This window comes from Sinocyclocheilus rhinocerous, unplaced genomic scaffold (assembly GCF_001515625.1).
Source record: "Sinocyclocheilus rhinocerous isolate Xijiao unplaced genomic scaffold, SAMN03320098_v1.1 scaffold1830, whole genome shotgun sequence".
Classification (NCBI taxonomy): Eukaryota; Metazoa; Chordata; class Actinopteri; order Cypriniformes; family Cyprinidae; genus Sinocyclocheilus; species Sinocyclocheilus rhinocerous.
In genome coordinates, this window is record NW_015650704.1 from 184,320 (window position 1) to 202,966 (window position 18,647).

The window sequence follows — 18,647 nt, forward strand, 5'->3', positions numbered from 1 at the left end:
AAACATCGGTTAGTCGGTTTTGTTCGATTATGAGATTTAAAAGTCAGTTTTGTTCGATTAATATATTGCAATGTCGGTTGGTTTTGTTCGGTTAAGAGATTTAAATGTCAGTCTAATTTGTTCGTTTAAGAGATTTAAACATCGGTTAGTCGGTTTTGTTCGATTATGAGATTTAAAAGTCAGTTTTGTTCGATTAATATATTGAAATGTCGGTTGGTTTTGTTCGGTTAAGAGATTTAAATGTCAGTCTAATTTGTTCGTTTAAGAGATTTAAACATCGGTTAGTCGGTTTTGTTTGATTAATATATTGAAATGTTGGTTGGTTTTGTTCGATTACGAGATTTAAATGTCAGTCGGTTTTGTTTGATTAATATATTTAAATGTCGGTTGGTTTTGTTCAATTAACAAATGACGACGGTTGGTGTTTTTTTCGATTACAAGATTTAAATGGTTGAATTGGTTGAATTAAGAGATTTAATCGTTGGTCGATCTTTTTGGATTAATAGAGCTCAACATTGGTCAGTTTTGTCCCGGCCCACATCCAGGTGTCTGTCACAGAATTAAGTTCATGTTTTAGTTCACAACCATAAAGAACCACTGCCACTGAATATCAGAAAACAGCAATGCATCAGACTTGAGCTGGCACTGGATCTGGATCCTGACGGGCTGTAACGGTCTCTCAGGTACACGCTGACGGAGGGCGACTTCCATCACCTGAAGAAAGCTCGTCTGACGCACATGCAGCCGCCGGCGCTGAAGATCCTCACCATCATGGAGTGTGATTCACCGGAGAACAGCGTGACGCTCAGCGAACAGCCCTCACAACACCCATCCCTCTCCATATTCCAGGTGACACACTGCTTTCATATCTCTCCAACATCACCTCCAGCATGAAGAGCATCAGCAGTGTTTTCTTCTGTCCAATGCACTGCAGAAAACATTAAAAATGCACTAGTGACCCATTTGCAGTACAGGCTTTTGTGAAGCAACATTAAATACGGTAGTGAACTCACATTATACGAACTACTAAACAAACTCTCAATGGGCCTGATGATCCGCAGACACAAAGACTTTCTGTTCAGTAGATGTGACTGAATAAAGAGCGTTTCAGTAGATTACAGCAGCACTTTTGGGCGTAAATGTGATTCACTTTCTCATGTAAATTAGACGAAGTTCATCCTAACTCTGACTTGATTCATTTTCTGCATAGAGCTGCAGTTACGCAACACAATCGCTGTCACTGTGTCTGATTTCTGAAACTGCTTTCCATAGATAATAAAATATGATTATGTCATAAATAATAATAATTAACCAACCCTTTAGAACATCTGTCAACCAATCAGAATGAAAAATTTGACAAAAAAGTGGTGTGTTTTTATATTATTTGTTTATTTGCTCAATGCTCAAAATATTATTTTGATATTTTCGGTTTTCAAATTTAAGTATTAAGTCTTTTTTTTGTGTGCTTTTGTCATTTTGTTTTTTTTATATTTTAAATGTAAATATTTAAATATTTTTATATTTATATGGAATGTCAATATATATAGTTTTTATTAATTTTGTTTAAACATGTTTATTTAGTTGTAGTTATTATCAAGTTAAACTACAGACTTAACTTTTTTTTTTACATTTTATTTTAATTTGGTTAATGTTTATTTTATTTCAAGTAACAAACGTTCTTTTTTAGTTAATAACCCTGTGCCGGATTGAAGGAGGATCCTCATAAGCTGCTAAATTAACGCTGTCATACTCCTAAGAAGCATAATTGTTGAGTAAAATAGTGCATTTTCAGTTAGGCTGAAGGTTTTGATATTCCATAGATTTTTCAGTGATTTGTGCAGTTTTGGGATTCAGTTCTCCATAAAGGATGCATGTGATGCTGCATATGAAGGGGGCCTAGAAAGCAGCATCATTATACTGGCTACAGTTTGGAATGTGTGATGCCTTAAAATGCACCTTGTGTAATCAGCTCACTAGGTTTTGTGTGTGTATATGTGTTTGTGTGTGTGTGTGTGTGTGTGTGTGTCTCTGTGAGTGTGTGTGTGTGTGTGTGTGAGTGTGTGTTTTCAGCCCACGGAGGGTCCCGTGCCGGAGGCTGCAGGATTGTGGAGCGCTCAAAGCCCCAGCTGCGCTCTGCCTGGAAACACACTGAGCTCCACACTGAACACCAGCGCCAAACCAGCCCGATCACACACCGTGAGTCATCATCAGTAAAATACAGTCGTTCATAAACACAGGGCAGTAAATATGGGCAGATTAAGTCAATCGTCCCATTTTTGATAATGTTGTTTTATTTTAGTATTATTTATATACTATTAATAATATTTTCTATTTGCATAATTGTATAATTATTATATTATTAAAATATATATATTTTCATAGTTTTCATTTTCTATTTTAGTTTTTAGCATTTAAAGAAAAAACGTTACAGTTTGTTTAAATAAAAAAAAATAAAAAAATTATTAGCAGATGCTTTTATCCAAAGCGACTTGGAAGCAATCAAAATCAACAAAAGAGCAATGATACGCAAGTGCTATAACAAGTCTGTTAGCCTAACGCAGTACACGTAGCAAGGTTTTTTAATTCTAAAATAAATAAATAGAAAACAAATAGAATGGACAAAGAATAGAGCAAGCTAGTGTTAGAGGCCTCTTTTTTTGCTTTTGTTAATTGTATAATAAATAAAAAGAAAACAAATAGAATACAAAAAAGAATAGAGAAGCTAGTGTTAGTTTTTTTTTAAAGAAAACAAGTTAGTAAATTAATAGAGTACAAGTCTAAAAGGGGCAATTTTTTTATAGAATAGAAATAGAATAGAGGGTCAAATAAAGATGTAAGATGTGTTTTTTAATCTTATTTCATTTCATGTTTTAGATATGCTATATTTTTATAAGCTTTATTTCAATTTTGCATGAAGAAATACAAATCTGTTGTGACATTATTTGCACGACTGTAAACTGTACAATTGTGTCAGTGTTTGTTAGTTGAACTGAATGCATGCACTGCATCTGGACTCTGTATTACAGAGCTTGGTGCTTTAAATATGCTTGACTTTGGGTTTTAATGTGAGCCGGATGTTTTCCTGAGATTGACCGGCGTTACCTGTGACCCGCTGGACGCTTTCACGATCTCTTCCTCTCCAGATCGAGGTGATGAACAGAAGCCTGCTGATGGACAGAGATTCCACTTCCTGTGCGGCTCAGGGCACCATGTTCCACTTCCTGTCCAAACTCAGACGCCACGCCAGCCTGGAGGGAGCGGGTCCGTTCTGGAGACTGGACAGCATCCAGAGAGCGGCGAGTCTCGACACCAGAGGTGAGGACGACCTCAAACACTTACATTCATCTCTTAATTAATTAACTATCCATATGTGAAGTTCATATCAAGTCGTTTCTGCAGTTCAATGCTCTTGTTGGACTGGAGAGCAGTGTTAATTTCGACAGCAAATTTTGATTTAGTTTTTTGACGAAAATGCCATTTAGTTTTCATATTTCATTTCATGTCATATTTTAGTCATGTGCATTGTTTTTAGTTTTAGTCGACTAAAATCTAATGGGTTTAGGTACAGTGTAATGCATTTATTAAGCAAAATTTCCAAACTCATTATATAGGTTTGATATTAAGGTTTTATCATGATAGACACCGATTTAACTGACCAATATTACATCTTGTAAAAAGAGGCATAATAGGTGCCCTTTAAGAGGTTGTCCTACAATAATACACCAGTGTTCAATACACTGATGATGAACCGAATAGAATCAACATTTGTCATTTTTAGTAGTTTATATATAGTTTTTATTCATTATCAAAATAATCAAGTTTAATTAATAACTGATGATGAACAGAATCAACATTGTATGAAACGTATTAATTTTCCTGTTTTTCTCTGTGACGCTGCTTTGAAACAATCTGTATTGCATGTGACATGATTATCATTTTTACTAATATTAAGAATTTAAAAAATAGTTGAATATCTTCCCAAATCGTCCCTCCCTAATATTTTCGTCTCGTTTTTATTCGTTGACGAAAATGGCAATAGATTTTCGTCAGTTTTTGTCAATCAAAGAGAGTTTTAGTTCGTTATCGTCTCGTCTTTGTCGGTGACAAAAATGTCGTTGGCGAAAATTATGACGAAAATTATTCGTCAATGAAATTAACACTGCTGGAGAGGATGTTTTATCTTCTGAAAGATGCTTTAAAGTTCAATATGAGCTGCTATATTATTACCTAACCCTAACCCAATTACTAAACAAACAATTCAATAAACGCACCTTAATACAAAAACAACAGTATTAATACATAGACACACGGCTACATTGCATTAGAATAGTGAGTCCTTTCTATTTACCAAAGCACAGAGGCCTATCTGGACCCCCGATTCTGATTTATTAATTTTACAGACTGATACACAAATGATTTACGTAATCTATTCAATCAAGCATATGCAACTCTAAGCCTTCTGTTAGATTGCAAAAATTGACATTCCTCATTTTTTTTCGTAAACCGATTTTGAAAACTTGACAATTTTAGAACAAATAGATAGCAATCCAGACAGTCGAGCTTTGAGCTGAACAGAGATACAACTAAACCATGCACACGTTAAATATTGCATAACATTCTGTATTACAGATTTGAAAAACAACAGCAAGATCTGCTTATTTGCTCCAAATGACCTTAATCTCCTAAGAAAATAAATACGTTGTTGTACCTTACTACAAAGATATCCGTTCTATACATTCTGTGAAACAATCCAAAGCCAGACGTCTGGCAGTCTCCTTAAACAATGTTTTAAACCCGGAGATCTTATTCAGCCCTGAATGAGCCTGGAGAATAGGAATCAATACCGGATCAATACGGCTAGAGTAGCTCGGTCTAGTTACAGTCATGTGACTGGTGTGAGATCTGATTGGCTCAGAGATTTCAAGCAGGAGCGCAGGACAAAAGCTGCTTCCTGATAAATGAATTATAAAATTATCGCATTATTCTTCACCTGATGTGAAAGGTCAGTCAGTACTGCATGCTCATTTCCTGCTGATGAGCAATAGATTGCATTACATGCTCTCATTATGGAGGCTGACGGGAGCCTCCATATTTTCTTCTCTGTAGCTCTGTTCCAAAACATGCTGATGTGGAGAACACACTGTGAGGAGCTCACACTAAAAATAAAAGCCAATTGAAAATATTAATAAATGCTATAGTAGTATAGAAATAATACTAAATTAACACTGTCACAATGCTGCCTATTAGTGATGAAAAGTTCGGATCATTTTACCGACTCGGACCTTTGAGTCTCGTTCAGCAAAATAAACGACAGCCACATAAGCTTAACCTATGCAGTCTGAGCCGGAAAGAGAATTGGTTAGTTCATCTCTCGAATCTTCGGGTTTGAGTCGTTTGCTCATCACGCGACAGCTCCATAACGACTCGAAAAAGATGAACTAATTCCAGTACTGAACCTATAGGATGTTGCGCATGCGCGACTGAACGAATCACTCCCCGAGACGACTCGTTCTTCCCGAGTCACGATTTCAAAATGAACGAATCGTTCAAGAATGACCCATCACTACTGCCTATGTAGAGAGTCTCAAATCAGTCACTAAGGTTTCACCATAGTTGTGATTCTGCCTTAGAAGGTTTTGGAACAGAGCTTGTGTTTCAGTCAGTGATTTTGTTACTCAATGAGGGTCATTTGTGCATATTCTTATTCCTCCGTTTTTTTCTTGCATTCTCCTAGGTTCTCCGCGGAGACGTGCATTTCAGAGGCAGCGGGCGGCCAGCGAGACTCTGGATCATGTAGAAGAAACCTTGCAGGGTGGAGTCAGCGACTTCTTTTTGCAAAAACCCACCGCGCTGCCTCAGAAGGAGCCGCCAAGACGCCTCTCGGCCGGTTCTTTGGATGCAGGAGCTCCTCCTGCCCTCAGCAGGTACGGCTACGTCACCTCAGGAGCTCTTGTCAAAATATCCTAAAATTAGAGCAGGGGTGTCCAATCTTGCTCCTGAAGGGCCAGTATCCTATAAAGCAGGTGTCTCCAAACTACTCGGTTTCCTGCAGAGTGTAGCTCCAACTTGCCTCAACACACCTGCCTGGAAGTTTCTAGTATGCCTAGTAAAGCCCAAAACACACTGCACGATTTTAGCAATCCTATAAGATCACTGCATGTCACACTGTGCGACATGGATCTAATAAACTTGGCTACGACGTGTGTGTAGACTGTACGATGATGACACCTATTGACTCGTACGCTACGACGCACGTTACTATAAAAGAATACAACATCAGCATGCGCTGGTGGTAAAAAATAAGAGCATGATAAATCACACTTTAGCAGTTGTAGTTTTTATGTGTCTGAAAAAATTGGAAGCGGTGAAGGAGGAAGGGATAAGAGCTTGAGGTAAGCAGTTTTATGTTTTAGCGCCATGTCGCGTTGATTTCATGTCGCATTTTTATTGGTTGGTCAGTAAACGTGGATAGTAGCAGCAAACACACTGTGCGATGATCATGCTGTATCGTAGGCTATCTTTGGTCGCAAGACCGTGACAACGGCTGTCTTTGAACCTCTCTCACTGTACGACACCGGACCACCGATTAGGATCTACGATCACAGAAATCGGCATGATTGTTTCACGATGCCAATCTTTTGTCTGGGACAGCCGGAATTCGTGCAGTGTGTTTAGGGCTTAAGACCTTGATTGGCTGGTTCAGGTGTTTAATTAGGGTTGGAGCTAAACTCCAACAGCCCCCCAGGACCGAGTTTGAAGACCCCTGCTATAAAGCATGTTCCTGGAGCCCCCCAACACTGCACATTTTGCATGTCTCTTTAAACCAAACACCTGATTCAGGTCATCAGCTCACTCGTAGTTACTCCATGACCCACATTGTGCAGTGTTGGGAATCACTGCTAAGACGTTCTGTTCCCATCAGCCCAAACTCACTTAGCTCAGGGATCTCCAACTCTGCTCCTGGAGAGCTTCCAGCTTCCAGTCCTGCAGACTTCAGTTCCAACTTGCTCGAATACACCTGTCTGTAATTTTCAAGTAACCCTGCACACCTTAATTAGCTTGTTCAGTTGTGTTTGATTTGGACTGGAGCCAAACTTTGCAGGAAGGTAGCTCTCGAGGAGTAGGGTTGGAGACCCCTGCACTAGCTGGTTCAGGTGTGTTTCAATAGGATTTGAGCCAAACTCTGCAGGATAGAGGTCCTTCAGGAGCAGGATTGGACTCCCCGGAATTAGGACTGTCCTATCCTGCTCTTAGAGAACCAATGACTTGATAACTACTGACAGGTGTGTTGGACCAGGGTTGGAAATGAAGTCTGCAGGTAGGTAGATTTCCAGGAACTGGATTAGTTAGTTTAGCTCCAGTCTGCCTAAATACACTTGCCTGAATGTTTCTACTGATCCTAAAAATTCTGATTGGCTGGTTCAGACGTTTTAAATTAGAATTTGAGTCAAACTCTGCAGGATAGTGGACCTCCAGGAGCAGGATTGGACACCTCTAATTCAGTCCAGTCCTGCTCTTGGAGGTTTACTATCTGGAGGGCCAATGTTTGGTGAGTTGAAGCAGGTGTGTTAGATGAGGGAGATATCCAAAATGTGCAGTGGTGGGGGGTACCCAAGACAGGTTTGAGAAGCACAGCTATAGTTTAGCTCCAATCTGGCCATACACACTTTCCTGAACATTTCTTGTACTCCTGAAAACGTTGATTAATTGCTTCAGGTGTGTATACTTAAGGTTAAGCATAATCTGTGCAGGACAGTGGTCCTCCAAGATCAGGATTGAACATCTCTGAATTAAGGGAACTTCATGCACCTTAGCATTAAATTTCAGGATTCACAGTTCAATTCCTAAAGAAGCCTTGATTCATCTAATTTTTTTTAGTAACTGCATGGACACAAATCTTGGGCAAATTGAAACCATTGCTCATTGCTAAATTCTATAGATTCTGTTCATATTATTCATTTACAGTTATAATCTAGAATGTTTGCGGAAGAATCAGAATTAAAGGGATAGTTCACCCAAAAATGCTAATTCTGTCATTAAGTACTCACCCTCATGTCGTTCCGAACCCGTTAGAACTTCGTTCATCTTCGGAACACTAACTACGATATTTTTGATGAAATCCGAGAGCTTTCTGACCCTGCATAGACAGTAACGTAACTGAAATGTTCCCAGGCACAGAAATGCTGATGTCCACTGATGTCACATGGACTATTTTACTGATGTCCTTACTACATTTCTGTGCCTTGAGTACCCTTGCTGTCTATGGAGGGTCAGAAAGCTCTCGGATTTCATCAAAAATATCTTAATTTGTGTTTCAAAGATGAATAAAGGGATTACGGGTTTGGAACGACATGAGGGTGAGTAATTAATGACTATCCCTTTTATCGGTTTGTCCCATCATCTCTACTAGAATATAAAAGCATTTTACCATAACATAACAGTCTTGTTTACTGTTCAGGTTAGAGGTAGAAGCCGTAATGGAGCTCAGAGTCAACACAGATGCAGTGAAAGAAACGACTCCAACATTCCCCTCAACCCATGGACCTCTGGAAGTGGAGGATGGTGAAGAGAATGGACAGGAGATGATGGCAGAAGCGTCAGGAGGCGACGGTGAAGAGTATGGACCAGTGAGCCGTCAGGAGAGTCTAGAGCAGCCCAGCCTGTACCGCGACATTTGGAGCCTGAGAGCATCGCTGGAGCAGTACGCCTCCTCCGACCTGAGCAGCAATGACAGGGACTCCACTCGCAGCGATGCCGACAGCGTTTGCTCAGCGGGAGCATTGAGAGCGGGCGTCCCCAGCTACCAGTTGCAAGACATCGATGATGATATAGATGGAGACAGCGAGCTCCCATATGATGACGTGGTCAGGGAAGCAGAGCAGGGGAGAAATGGACGGGACAGTGTGGACTCTGAGAGAGGCAGCGACGGAGAGACAAACAACCGGAAGCTTCTGCAGATGGACAGCGGATACGCCTCAATCGAGGCTCCTTGCAAGGCTCCGGAGGAGTTCAGATTGTTTGGAAGTAGCTCTGGAAAGACGGCATCAGAACGTCGCCGCTTTTTCACCAATTCTGGCCATAAAGGCACAGTTTGTGAGAGTTTTGAGGCACGGTTGTTTAAGGAAGAGCTGGAAGACGAAGCATCGGCGAGCAGCGTAAGTTTGGAGGCAGAGACTCCCATTACGGGAGAACCTCAACCCTTGACCAAACCCAGGCCACACTTCCGCCGCAGAGACTACAGCATTGATGAGAAGACAGAGGCACTGTTTAATGAATTCCTACGCCATGATCCCCAGTTTGACCAGCAGGGCTCGCCCTCATTGCGTCACCGGCATCGCTCCAGAATCCATCTCAGAAAGCAGTGGCAGCGCAGCAAGCAGTACAGTGACCCCGGTGCCGCTCGATACTCGCCATCTTTAGAGCGACAGCGCTGCTATCCACTCCGCCGAGGTGACAGCGCCAACTACCCCTTAGACACACGCTATTACAGTACCTTGCCTCGCATCGCTAGCGCCGCAGATGAGGAAGCCAGTGAGGGAGCAGCGAGTACGGAATCGCCCGAGCCGGAAAAATCCGGTCCAGAGCTGGAGGGTGCTGATCCGTCCTCAGAAACAAGAAGTTCTGGTCCAGACCTGGAGGAAAACGCAAACAACAGCAGCAACAACACAAGCCGGCATTTCTTTTCATCGCAAACGCAGGACAACAGTGCTAGAGACTGTGGGATACTGGAGGACTTGGGAACAAATGCTCATTCCACAGATTCACATAAACATTCACAGATGGACCGTGGTGGACCAATGGCTACATATAGTTCTCATTTGCATTCACATACAAACACACTCATGCTGGATCCCACTGATCCGGATCAGGACTCGCGTCACACTCTCACTGACATCAGTCCGTCAGACAAACTGGCGTCCACACTGGACGATCGCCTCTACTCTAACCTGAGGACTCAAAGAGGGAGTCAAGAGTGTGTCGTGACTGTAAGCCGCACCTCACCAGATCTAGAAGAATAAGGGCCAGTTTGACTAAACAGGGCAAATTAGCGAGAGAGCGCAATTTCAAAAGAGTGCCGATGGGTGTGGACATTTCTGCGGGTGATTTACTAACAACGCACAAATTAAAGAACACAGACGCAACATCTCATTTACATATCTACCAACGCAATATACCAAGTGCAGCACAAATTAGAGTCGCAAATAAAGAAATAAAGAAGCCATAGTAGGCTACACTGAAACGAACCGGAGGCAAAAAATGCTAGAAGTTGCAAGAAGTTTTGATAGAGCTAGTATTGCATGACTCCTAGTTGAGGGTTCCAAGTCGTCTTTTATTTCCTGAAGCAAATTAAAAATAACATGGCTTGGCAAACTGGAGGCAGAGACTCCCATTACGGGAGAACCTCAACCCTTGACCAAACCCAGGCCACACTTCCGCCGCAGAGACTACAGCATTGATGAGAAGACAGAGGCACTGTTTAATGAATTCCTACGCCATGATCCCCAGTTTGACCAGCAGGGCTCGCCCTCATTGCGTCACCGGCATCGCTCCAGAATCCATCTCAGAAAGCAGTGGCAGCGCAGCAAGCAGTACAGTGACCCCGGTGCCGCTCGATACTCGCCATCTTTAGAGCGACAGCGCTGCTATCCACTCCGCCGAGGTGACAGCGCCAACTACCCCTTAGACACACGCTATTACAGTACCTTGCCTCGCATCGCTAGCGCCGCAGATGAGGAAGCCAGTGAGGGAGCAGCGAGTACGGAATCGCCCGAGCCGGAAAAATCCGGTCCAGAGCTGGAGGGTGCTGATCCGTCCTCAGAAACAAGAAGTTCTGGTCCAGACCTGGAGGAAAACGCAAACAACAGCAGCAACAACACAAGCCGGCATTTCTTTTCATCGCAAACGCAGGACAACAGTGCTAGAGACTGTGGGATACTGGAGGACTTGGGAACAAATGCTCATTCCACAGATTCACATAAACATTCACAGATGGACCGTGGTGGACCAATGGCTACATATAGTTCTCATTTGCATTCACATACAAACACACTCATGCTGGATCCCACTGATCCGGATCAGGACTCGCGTCACACTCTCACTGACATCAGTCCGTCAGACAAACTGGCGTCCACACTGGACGATCGCCTCTACTCTAACCTGAGGACTCAAAGAGGGAGTCAAGAGTGTGTCGTGACTGTAAGCCGCACCTCACCAGATCTAGAAGAATAAGGGCCAGTTTGACTAAACAGGGCAAATTAGCGAGAGAGCGCAATTTCAAAAGAGTGCCGATGGGTGTGGACATTTCTGCGGGTGATTTACTAACAACGCACAAATTAAAGAACACAGACGCAACATCTCATTTACATATCTACCAACGCAATATACCAAGTGCAGCACAAATTAGAGTCGCAAATAAAGAAATAAAGAAGCCATAGTAGGCTACACTGAAACGAACCGGAGGCAAAAAATGCTAGAAGTTGCAAGAAGTTTTGATAGAGCTAGTATTGCATGACTCCTAGTTGAGGGTTCCAAGTCGTCTTTTATTTCCTGAAGCAAATTAAAAATAACATGGCTTGGCAAACAATATTTTCGTGTTCTTCTTGCATTCCAAATAAATTACGTGTGGAAAAAAAATCCTCTGCCTTCTACCACGCACTCTCTCATCTCTGCGGTGCCTCCTAGCAACAAACTGCAGCCATTTCAAGCGCAAAATAGTTTAAGACATGCTTTTTTTGGGCGTTAAATAATGGCACAAATGCCAGTAATTTGACGAGCACAAACGTTAGTAAAACGTGTTTCGTGATTCATTTGAATAATCTCCTCCCATAAATTTTGCATCTGAAAGGGAAACTCCTAGAAATGCATATGCAATAAGGTCAGGCGCAAAAATAACTGTGTTCACGCCTTTTCAGCGCTAATTCTTCACTGCGCTTCTTTTGTAAAACCTGACAGTACTATTTTTACGCCAAAAGACGGTTTGCGTTGGGCACAAGCTGTTATTCACACAAACTACAACCATGAATTTTTATTACTCGCTCTAACTCCAAGAGGATTGCGAAGTCTGCACCATCTGCACCACGATAATGACGCAAATTAACGATTTCGTTGGAATCACGTTCAAAACGCTTTTTCCATCTGATGAATGTTAAAAACATCATCAGCCAATCTGAGTTTAAAGACCTTGAGCATTTAAAGGGGTCATGAACTGCATTTTTAAAGATTATTTTATAATGTTCTCTGAGGTTCACTTATAATGTTATTTTACATCAAAGAAACATCACAGTTTAGAAGTACTAGGCTATTTTCTATCCCGTTTTTGAGCCTCTCTGCAGAACAGTCTGTTTTTATGTGCGGGGCGCGTTCGAGACTCGCAAGTAAACGCCCACTGATATGATCGTTTATTCAAATAGCAGATTGACGCTGCTGTGAGGTACTCTGAAAATGGGTCCTTTGGGTTAAAAATGTATAAATAGTCAGTATATATCAAACGGTCTGGCTCAGACATTGCAATAGTGGTAAAAACGCCTTTACTCGCTTATGTGTCCCACATCACTGTTGGATCCACGCTAGTCAGACTAGACGAGAAACTGCAGTGTGTGCTTAGAATAAACAGAACGTTGGTGTGGATGCTAATATAGTTAATGTTATAGTTATCGTTCTTGTACAGAATAGTTTGGATCATGTTTGAAATGGTACAGCGCCACCTGTTGGAAAACTGACCGATGTACACTTTAAAAAAAAAATTCAGATCTGTTTTTTTGGATGTCAGTAACTCCTTTTCCACCAATAGGGTGCTGGTGCTGGGAAACTAATGTTCTCATCGCGTAAAGAACAAGAACTCGATAGCAACAGTGACGCAGATCTAGATCTCGGCCATTATAATTAACAAACACACACCCCCTGCTTCCATGTTTGTCACATTGCACTACGGCACTAGACACTTTCTTTTTGCAATCCAGAATGGAGAATGCATTACTATGAATTTGAAAGACTTGGCCATGATTGTTTGTGGGCAGCTTGTGCTCGTCATTCAGTTCTGAGTGAGTTCTATAGATCCCGAAGCTGAGCACCAGCACAGTTTCTGTGGAAGAAGAACAGCAAACATCATAACTCTACTTCAGTAGAGTAAGAAACGGGATGAATACAAGCATGACGTCTAACGGAACATTAGCAATAAATACACACACGTAAAGAGTGAGGTGTGTTGTAACTAACTCAGTAAAACACAGAGTCAAGTATAAACCCTGGTATGCTGACCATCGGCAAACAGTCATTATTTCAGTAAATCTGTTTGGTGCCAGAAATTACACACTTCGCAAAATAGTTTAAGACATGCTTTTTTTGGGCGTTAAATAATGGCACAAATGCCAGTAATTTGACGAGCACAAACGTTAGTAAAACGTGTTTCGTGATTCATTTGAATAATCTCCTCCCATAAATTTTGCATCTGAAAGGGAAACTCCTAGAAATGCATATGCAATAAGGTCAGGCGCAAAAATAACTGTCCACACCTTTTCAGTGCTAATTCTTCACTGCGCATCTTTAGTAAAACCTGACAGTACTATTTTAACGCCAAAAGACGGTTTGCGCTGGCGCAAGCTGTTAGTAAAACTGGCCCTAAAGGTCCGTTCACACAAAGAACAATAGCTACAACCATGAATTTTTATTACTCGCTCTAACTCCAAGAGGATTGCGAAGTCTGCACCACAACTATAACGATAATGACGCAAATTAGCGCTAATTCTTCACTGCGCGTCTTTAGTAAATTTTGACAATACTATTTTAACGCCAAAAGACGGTTTGCGCTGGCGCAAGCTGTTAGTAAAACTGGCCCTAAAGGTCCGTTCACACAAAGAACAATAGCTACAACCATGAATTTTTATTACTCGCTCTAACTCCAAGAGGATTGCGAAGTCTGCACCACAACTATAACGATAATGACGCAAATTAACGATTTCGTTGGAATCACGTTCAAAACGCTTTTTCCATCTGATGAATGTTAAAAACATCATCAGCCAATCTGAGTTTAAAGACCTTGAGCATTTAAAGGGGTCATGAACTGCATTTTTAAAGATTATTTTATAATGTTCTCTGAGGTTCACTTATAATGTTATTTTACATCAAAGAAACATCACAGTTTAGAAGTACTAGGCTATTTTCTATCCCGTTTTTGAGCCTCTCTGCAGAACAGTCTGTTTTTATGTGCGGGGCGCGTTCGAGACTCGCAAGTAAACGCCCACTGATATGATCGTTTATTCAAATAGCAGATTGACGCTGCTGTGAGGTACTCTGAAAATGGGTCCTTTGGGTTAAAAATGTATAAATAGTCAGTATATATCAAACGGTCTGGCTCAGACATTGCAATAGTGGTAAAAACGCCTTTACTCGCTTATGTGTCCCACATCACTGTTGGATCCACGCTAGTCAGACTAGACGAGAAACTGCAGTGTGTGCTTAGAATAAACAGAACGTTGGTGTGGATGCTAATATAGTTAATGTTATAGTTATCGTTCTTGTACAGAATAGTTTGGATCATGTTTGAAATGGTACAGCGCCACCTGTTGGAAAACTGACCGATGTACACTTTAAAAAAAAAATTCAGATCTGTTTTTTTGGATGTCAGTAACTCCTTTTCCACCAATAGGGTGCTGGTGCTGGGAAACTAATGTTCTCATCGCGTAAAGAACAAGAACTCGATAGCAACAGTGACGCAGATCTAGATCTCGGCCATTATAATTAACAAACACACACCCCCTGCTTCCATGTTTGTCACATTGCACTACGGCACTAGACACTTTCTTTTTGCAATCCAGAATGGAGAATGCATTACTATGAATTTGAAAGACTTGGCCATGATTGTTTGTGGGCAGCTTGTGCTCGTCATTCAGTTCTGAGTGAGTTCTATAGATCCCGAAGCTGAGCACCAGCACAGTTTCTGTGGAAGAAGAACAGCAAACATCATAACTCTACTTCAGTAGAGTAAGAAACGGGATGAATACAAGCATGACGTCTAACGGAACATTAGCAATAAATACACACACGTAAAGAGTGAGGTGTGTTGTAACTAACTCAGTAAAACACAGAGTCAAGTATAAACCCTGGTATGCTGACCATCGGCAAACAGTCATTATTTCAGTAAATCTGTTTGGTGCCAGAAATTACACACTTCAGAGTAAATGTAAGAGTTTAAACCGTGTGAACACATCCATCCTACGCTAGAAACCCTCATATAACTTCATCTCATCAAGGGACTAAACATAGAAACACGGATCTGCAGTCAAACTAGCTTTCACTGTGAAACAAACTGCAGCCGTTTGGTGCTTTGAGTCACATTCCAGCCAAGACTCAGTTAAAATCAGCACTGAACATTTCTAATTAAACAGAACTAGAACACTTTCAGTGACAGTGAAGGTTGAGATCTGGTCATGGGGATGGATTGACCTGCAGCAGAACTTAACAGAGATCCAATATATGCCACAATGCACTGTTCATCAATACTCATCAATCATACTGAAGCGATTCAACCTTGATGAGGGTCTCGGTTTTATGAGTCCAGAACATCATGAGTCCTTGTTATTAAAACATCGATGTTAAGATGATCAGCGATCAATATCTCAGTTTTCATATAACTATTAGGGTCATAAACGTGTCTTGTATCATTTATTCCATCCAGATCATGTTTAGCATCGAGAACGCGGGGTAGGTGTACGTGATTGTATATGTACATCTAGATCACTCTGAAGTGCCATTTTTAAATTATATTTCCTTTGCAATAAAGGTACTTTTGTTGGTTTAATGCAAAAAAATCATGTTCATTGGGGGGGAAAAAATGTAAACAATCAGGTTGACCGATTTAAATTGTCAGCTAATATCAAGGCGAATGAGACATATACATGTATGTTAAAATAAATGATTGCTTTTACACCATAATGACTGAAATCTGGAATTTGGAATTGTTTGGAAACAAAAATGACGTCTTGAAAAGGCTCAGGGTGAACCATTACTTTAACCTCCAAAAACGAACTGAGAGAAGCATGTTGCATAGTTTAAAAATAAATGAGTTATATACAGTCTAGGAAGCTAGAAGAAGAAACGTTCTATTAATGACTCGATGTTTAATCTGGAGCACAGATACTCTGATGGACATAAAGCTGTCAGCTAGATATCACATATAATGAAATATTACAGAACACATTAAACAAAACCGGCGCTGAAGGTGATTTTCTGTGGAACGGAACTGGGCTTGTTGCCATGGAAACAGGCGTGTGAGGAGTCATAGGTCACACGCCAGAGACGAAGCAGCGCCGTTCTGCTGATTCTGGACAATCTGGCCTTTTCCTCTCACTGTATTCATAGACTTTTCTGAATGATTGGTTTGAAACCGCAGCAGAAGAGGAACAACAATACTGAAGAGCTTCCAATCGTCCATCAACAAACCTACGACTTCACTTCCTGTTGAGTCGGTCTCTCAGAAAGTGTTTGGTTTCACCAATAACACAAAATAATAATTAAAGCCAATTTTAAGAACCATTTCTATCACCGTCATGACGATTAAGCACAAAATGTTAAACTAAAGCAATAAGCCCCAAGAAGCCATGGTTTACAGTGAATTTATAACCGCTAAGGGTCGTTATTAGGTACGACGCGAAGTGGCGTAAAACCCCCTTAGCAGTTATAAATTCACTGTAAACCACGGCTTCACGGGGCTTATTGCTTTTATAAAACGGTTATTCCATATACGTAGTAAGGTTTCACAAAATAAAACTGAGCAAATAAAGTGTAATGATATTAATAAAAACAGTATTCTTCCACCAAACAATGTAGCTCCTCAGAAACAGTTGTGGTTGCAACAAAGTGGTTGCCGAGCAACACACAAATGTAAACAAAGGTGTATGTTTGTAGAGTAATTTACAACAGCTAGCCAATCAGAATCAAGCACCGGAAATATGCGTTTTATAATGACATTTTGCTCATAAATATTTTGCACAGTATTTATATACACCATGGTGTTGTTCTGCGTTCATTTAAAAACTATGACAATAAAACCGACTATTCTCAGTGATGATTTTTTTTACAGACATTTTTTGGACAGAACAAGAGCTTGAACAAGGAGTTGTGAAGCATGTTCTGAAAGAAAGGGCTTGATCTTCTTGATGTTGAATATTTTAATAATGCAAATGACAAAAATAATGTCTATATTCATCTGTATTCATTACAGTAATGATAATTTGGGGGTATATGTGCTTAATAGACATTAAATAATTGAGAGTTTTACCTTGTGAAGCAAAACGTGATTCTGGTTGGAACTCTGCTCTCATGAGACTCTTGATGTAGAGCAGAAATCTTGATCTGAGTCGTATCTGAACTACGGTTCATGTGAGAGTCATTCTGAGATGAAAACAGATAAACAAACACTCACCCAAAGCCAGACGTGCACTGAAGAACGTCAGCAGAAGATCACGGATCCACAGAGCATCTCTGATGTACAGCTTCGGACAGGTTTTCTGCTTCTCACGATTCATTTTTGTTTGGCTCAGATACAGACGAAGCTTAGATTTGGTGGATCAAAAACATGGTTTCAGATTTCTGAACCAATAAAACAGCTTCACAGATATTGTTTAATAGTTCAATATATTAACAATAACTGAAATAAACAAAATTGCAAGACAAAAAAAAAAAAAAATTATGATATAAAGTCAGAATTGTGAGACCTAAGCTTGCAATTCTGAGGAAGAAAAACGTAATAGTGATATAAAATGTCCTTTTCTATTTTTTTTTTCTGTGACAAAAAAATAATAATTTGGAGGAAACCAAAAAATGTCGTTTGATTCTCAGATTTCTGAACCAATAAAATAGCTTCACAGATATTGTTTGAAAAATCTTCCTCATATTTGCTGACAACAAATGTTAAACAAAACATTTACAAATAACAATTTTGTCAGAAACACAAAGCAATAATTTTTTGACACTGACCACAGCGTCCTGCGGTTTACTGCTTTGACCAAACTGTGGCAAAATGACATCAGAGAACCAAGCAAAACAGTTCAATATATTAATAAAACCAGGAATAATCGATTCCACGTAATGGAATAGATGTGCGTTTACCAGCATTTACACAACGACTTCAAACACGGCCATGTATCGACTGAGAAATCAGGAGCGAGTGCAGAGACAGAGACTCTTCCTTCAGACGGAGGATTATTCAGTTCACTTTTGCTGTGAAAGGGCCTTTTTACAGTTGCCACAAATATGACTTTTAGGGTTTTTGTTATTTAAAAAACAAACAAGCCCAGCTCAGGTGACAAAAAGTAACAATGCATTACTTTCCATAAAAAGTAACAAAGTAAAGCAATACTGTAATGCATTATTTTTAAGAGAAACACTGATGACAGATACTTCAGTGAAACAGGACACTTCAGCATCAGCTACTCACTCTCATGCTGCTTCATGTAGAGCACAAATGGAGATGTTTAACAGAACGTTCACGCTGCTCTCCAAAAATGACAAAAAGCATCCTAAAAGGTCACTTAAAGCCTCGGCCAGCAACATCTCCTTTGAGTTGCACAGATGAAAAAGTGCATTTGAAACCACATGATGGTGACAGAACCTTGGGTAACATTTTACTCGAGGCCTTTATGTATAATACA

At 40.5% G+C, this 18,647-nt stretch overlaps 1 protein-coding gene across 3 annotated transcripts in view; it reads left to right on the forward strand.

Annotated features, from left to right (window-relative positions):
* LOC107712402 (voltage-dependent calcium channel beta subunit-associated regulatory protein-like) overlaps positions 1–11,365 on the forward strand; it is an 18,291-nt gene extending 6,926 nt beyond the window's left edge. Inside the window, exons 6-10 of one of the 3 annotated variants that reach the window (XM_016517644.1) lie at positions 2,071–2,196; positions 3,144–3,315; positions 5,735–5,924; positions 8,459–9,167; positions 10,378–11,365. In XM_016517644.1, the coding sequence (XP_016373130.1) occupies positions 2,071–2,196; positions 3,144–3,315; positions 5,735–5,924; positions 8,459–9,167; positions 10,378–11,229 (2,049 nt within the window). In that variant the 3' untranslated portion in view covers positions 11,230–11,365. Of the gene's footprint in view, positions 1–683; positions 850–2,070; positions 2,197–3,143; positions 3,316–5,734; positions 5,925–8,458; positions 10,156–10,377 lie in introns of those variants that run through there. The other 2 variants (XM_016517643.1, XM_016517642.1) reach the window with 2 other exon arrangements.
* The last annotated feature ends 7,282 nt before the right edge of the window (positions 11,366–18,647 follow it).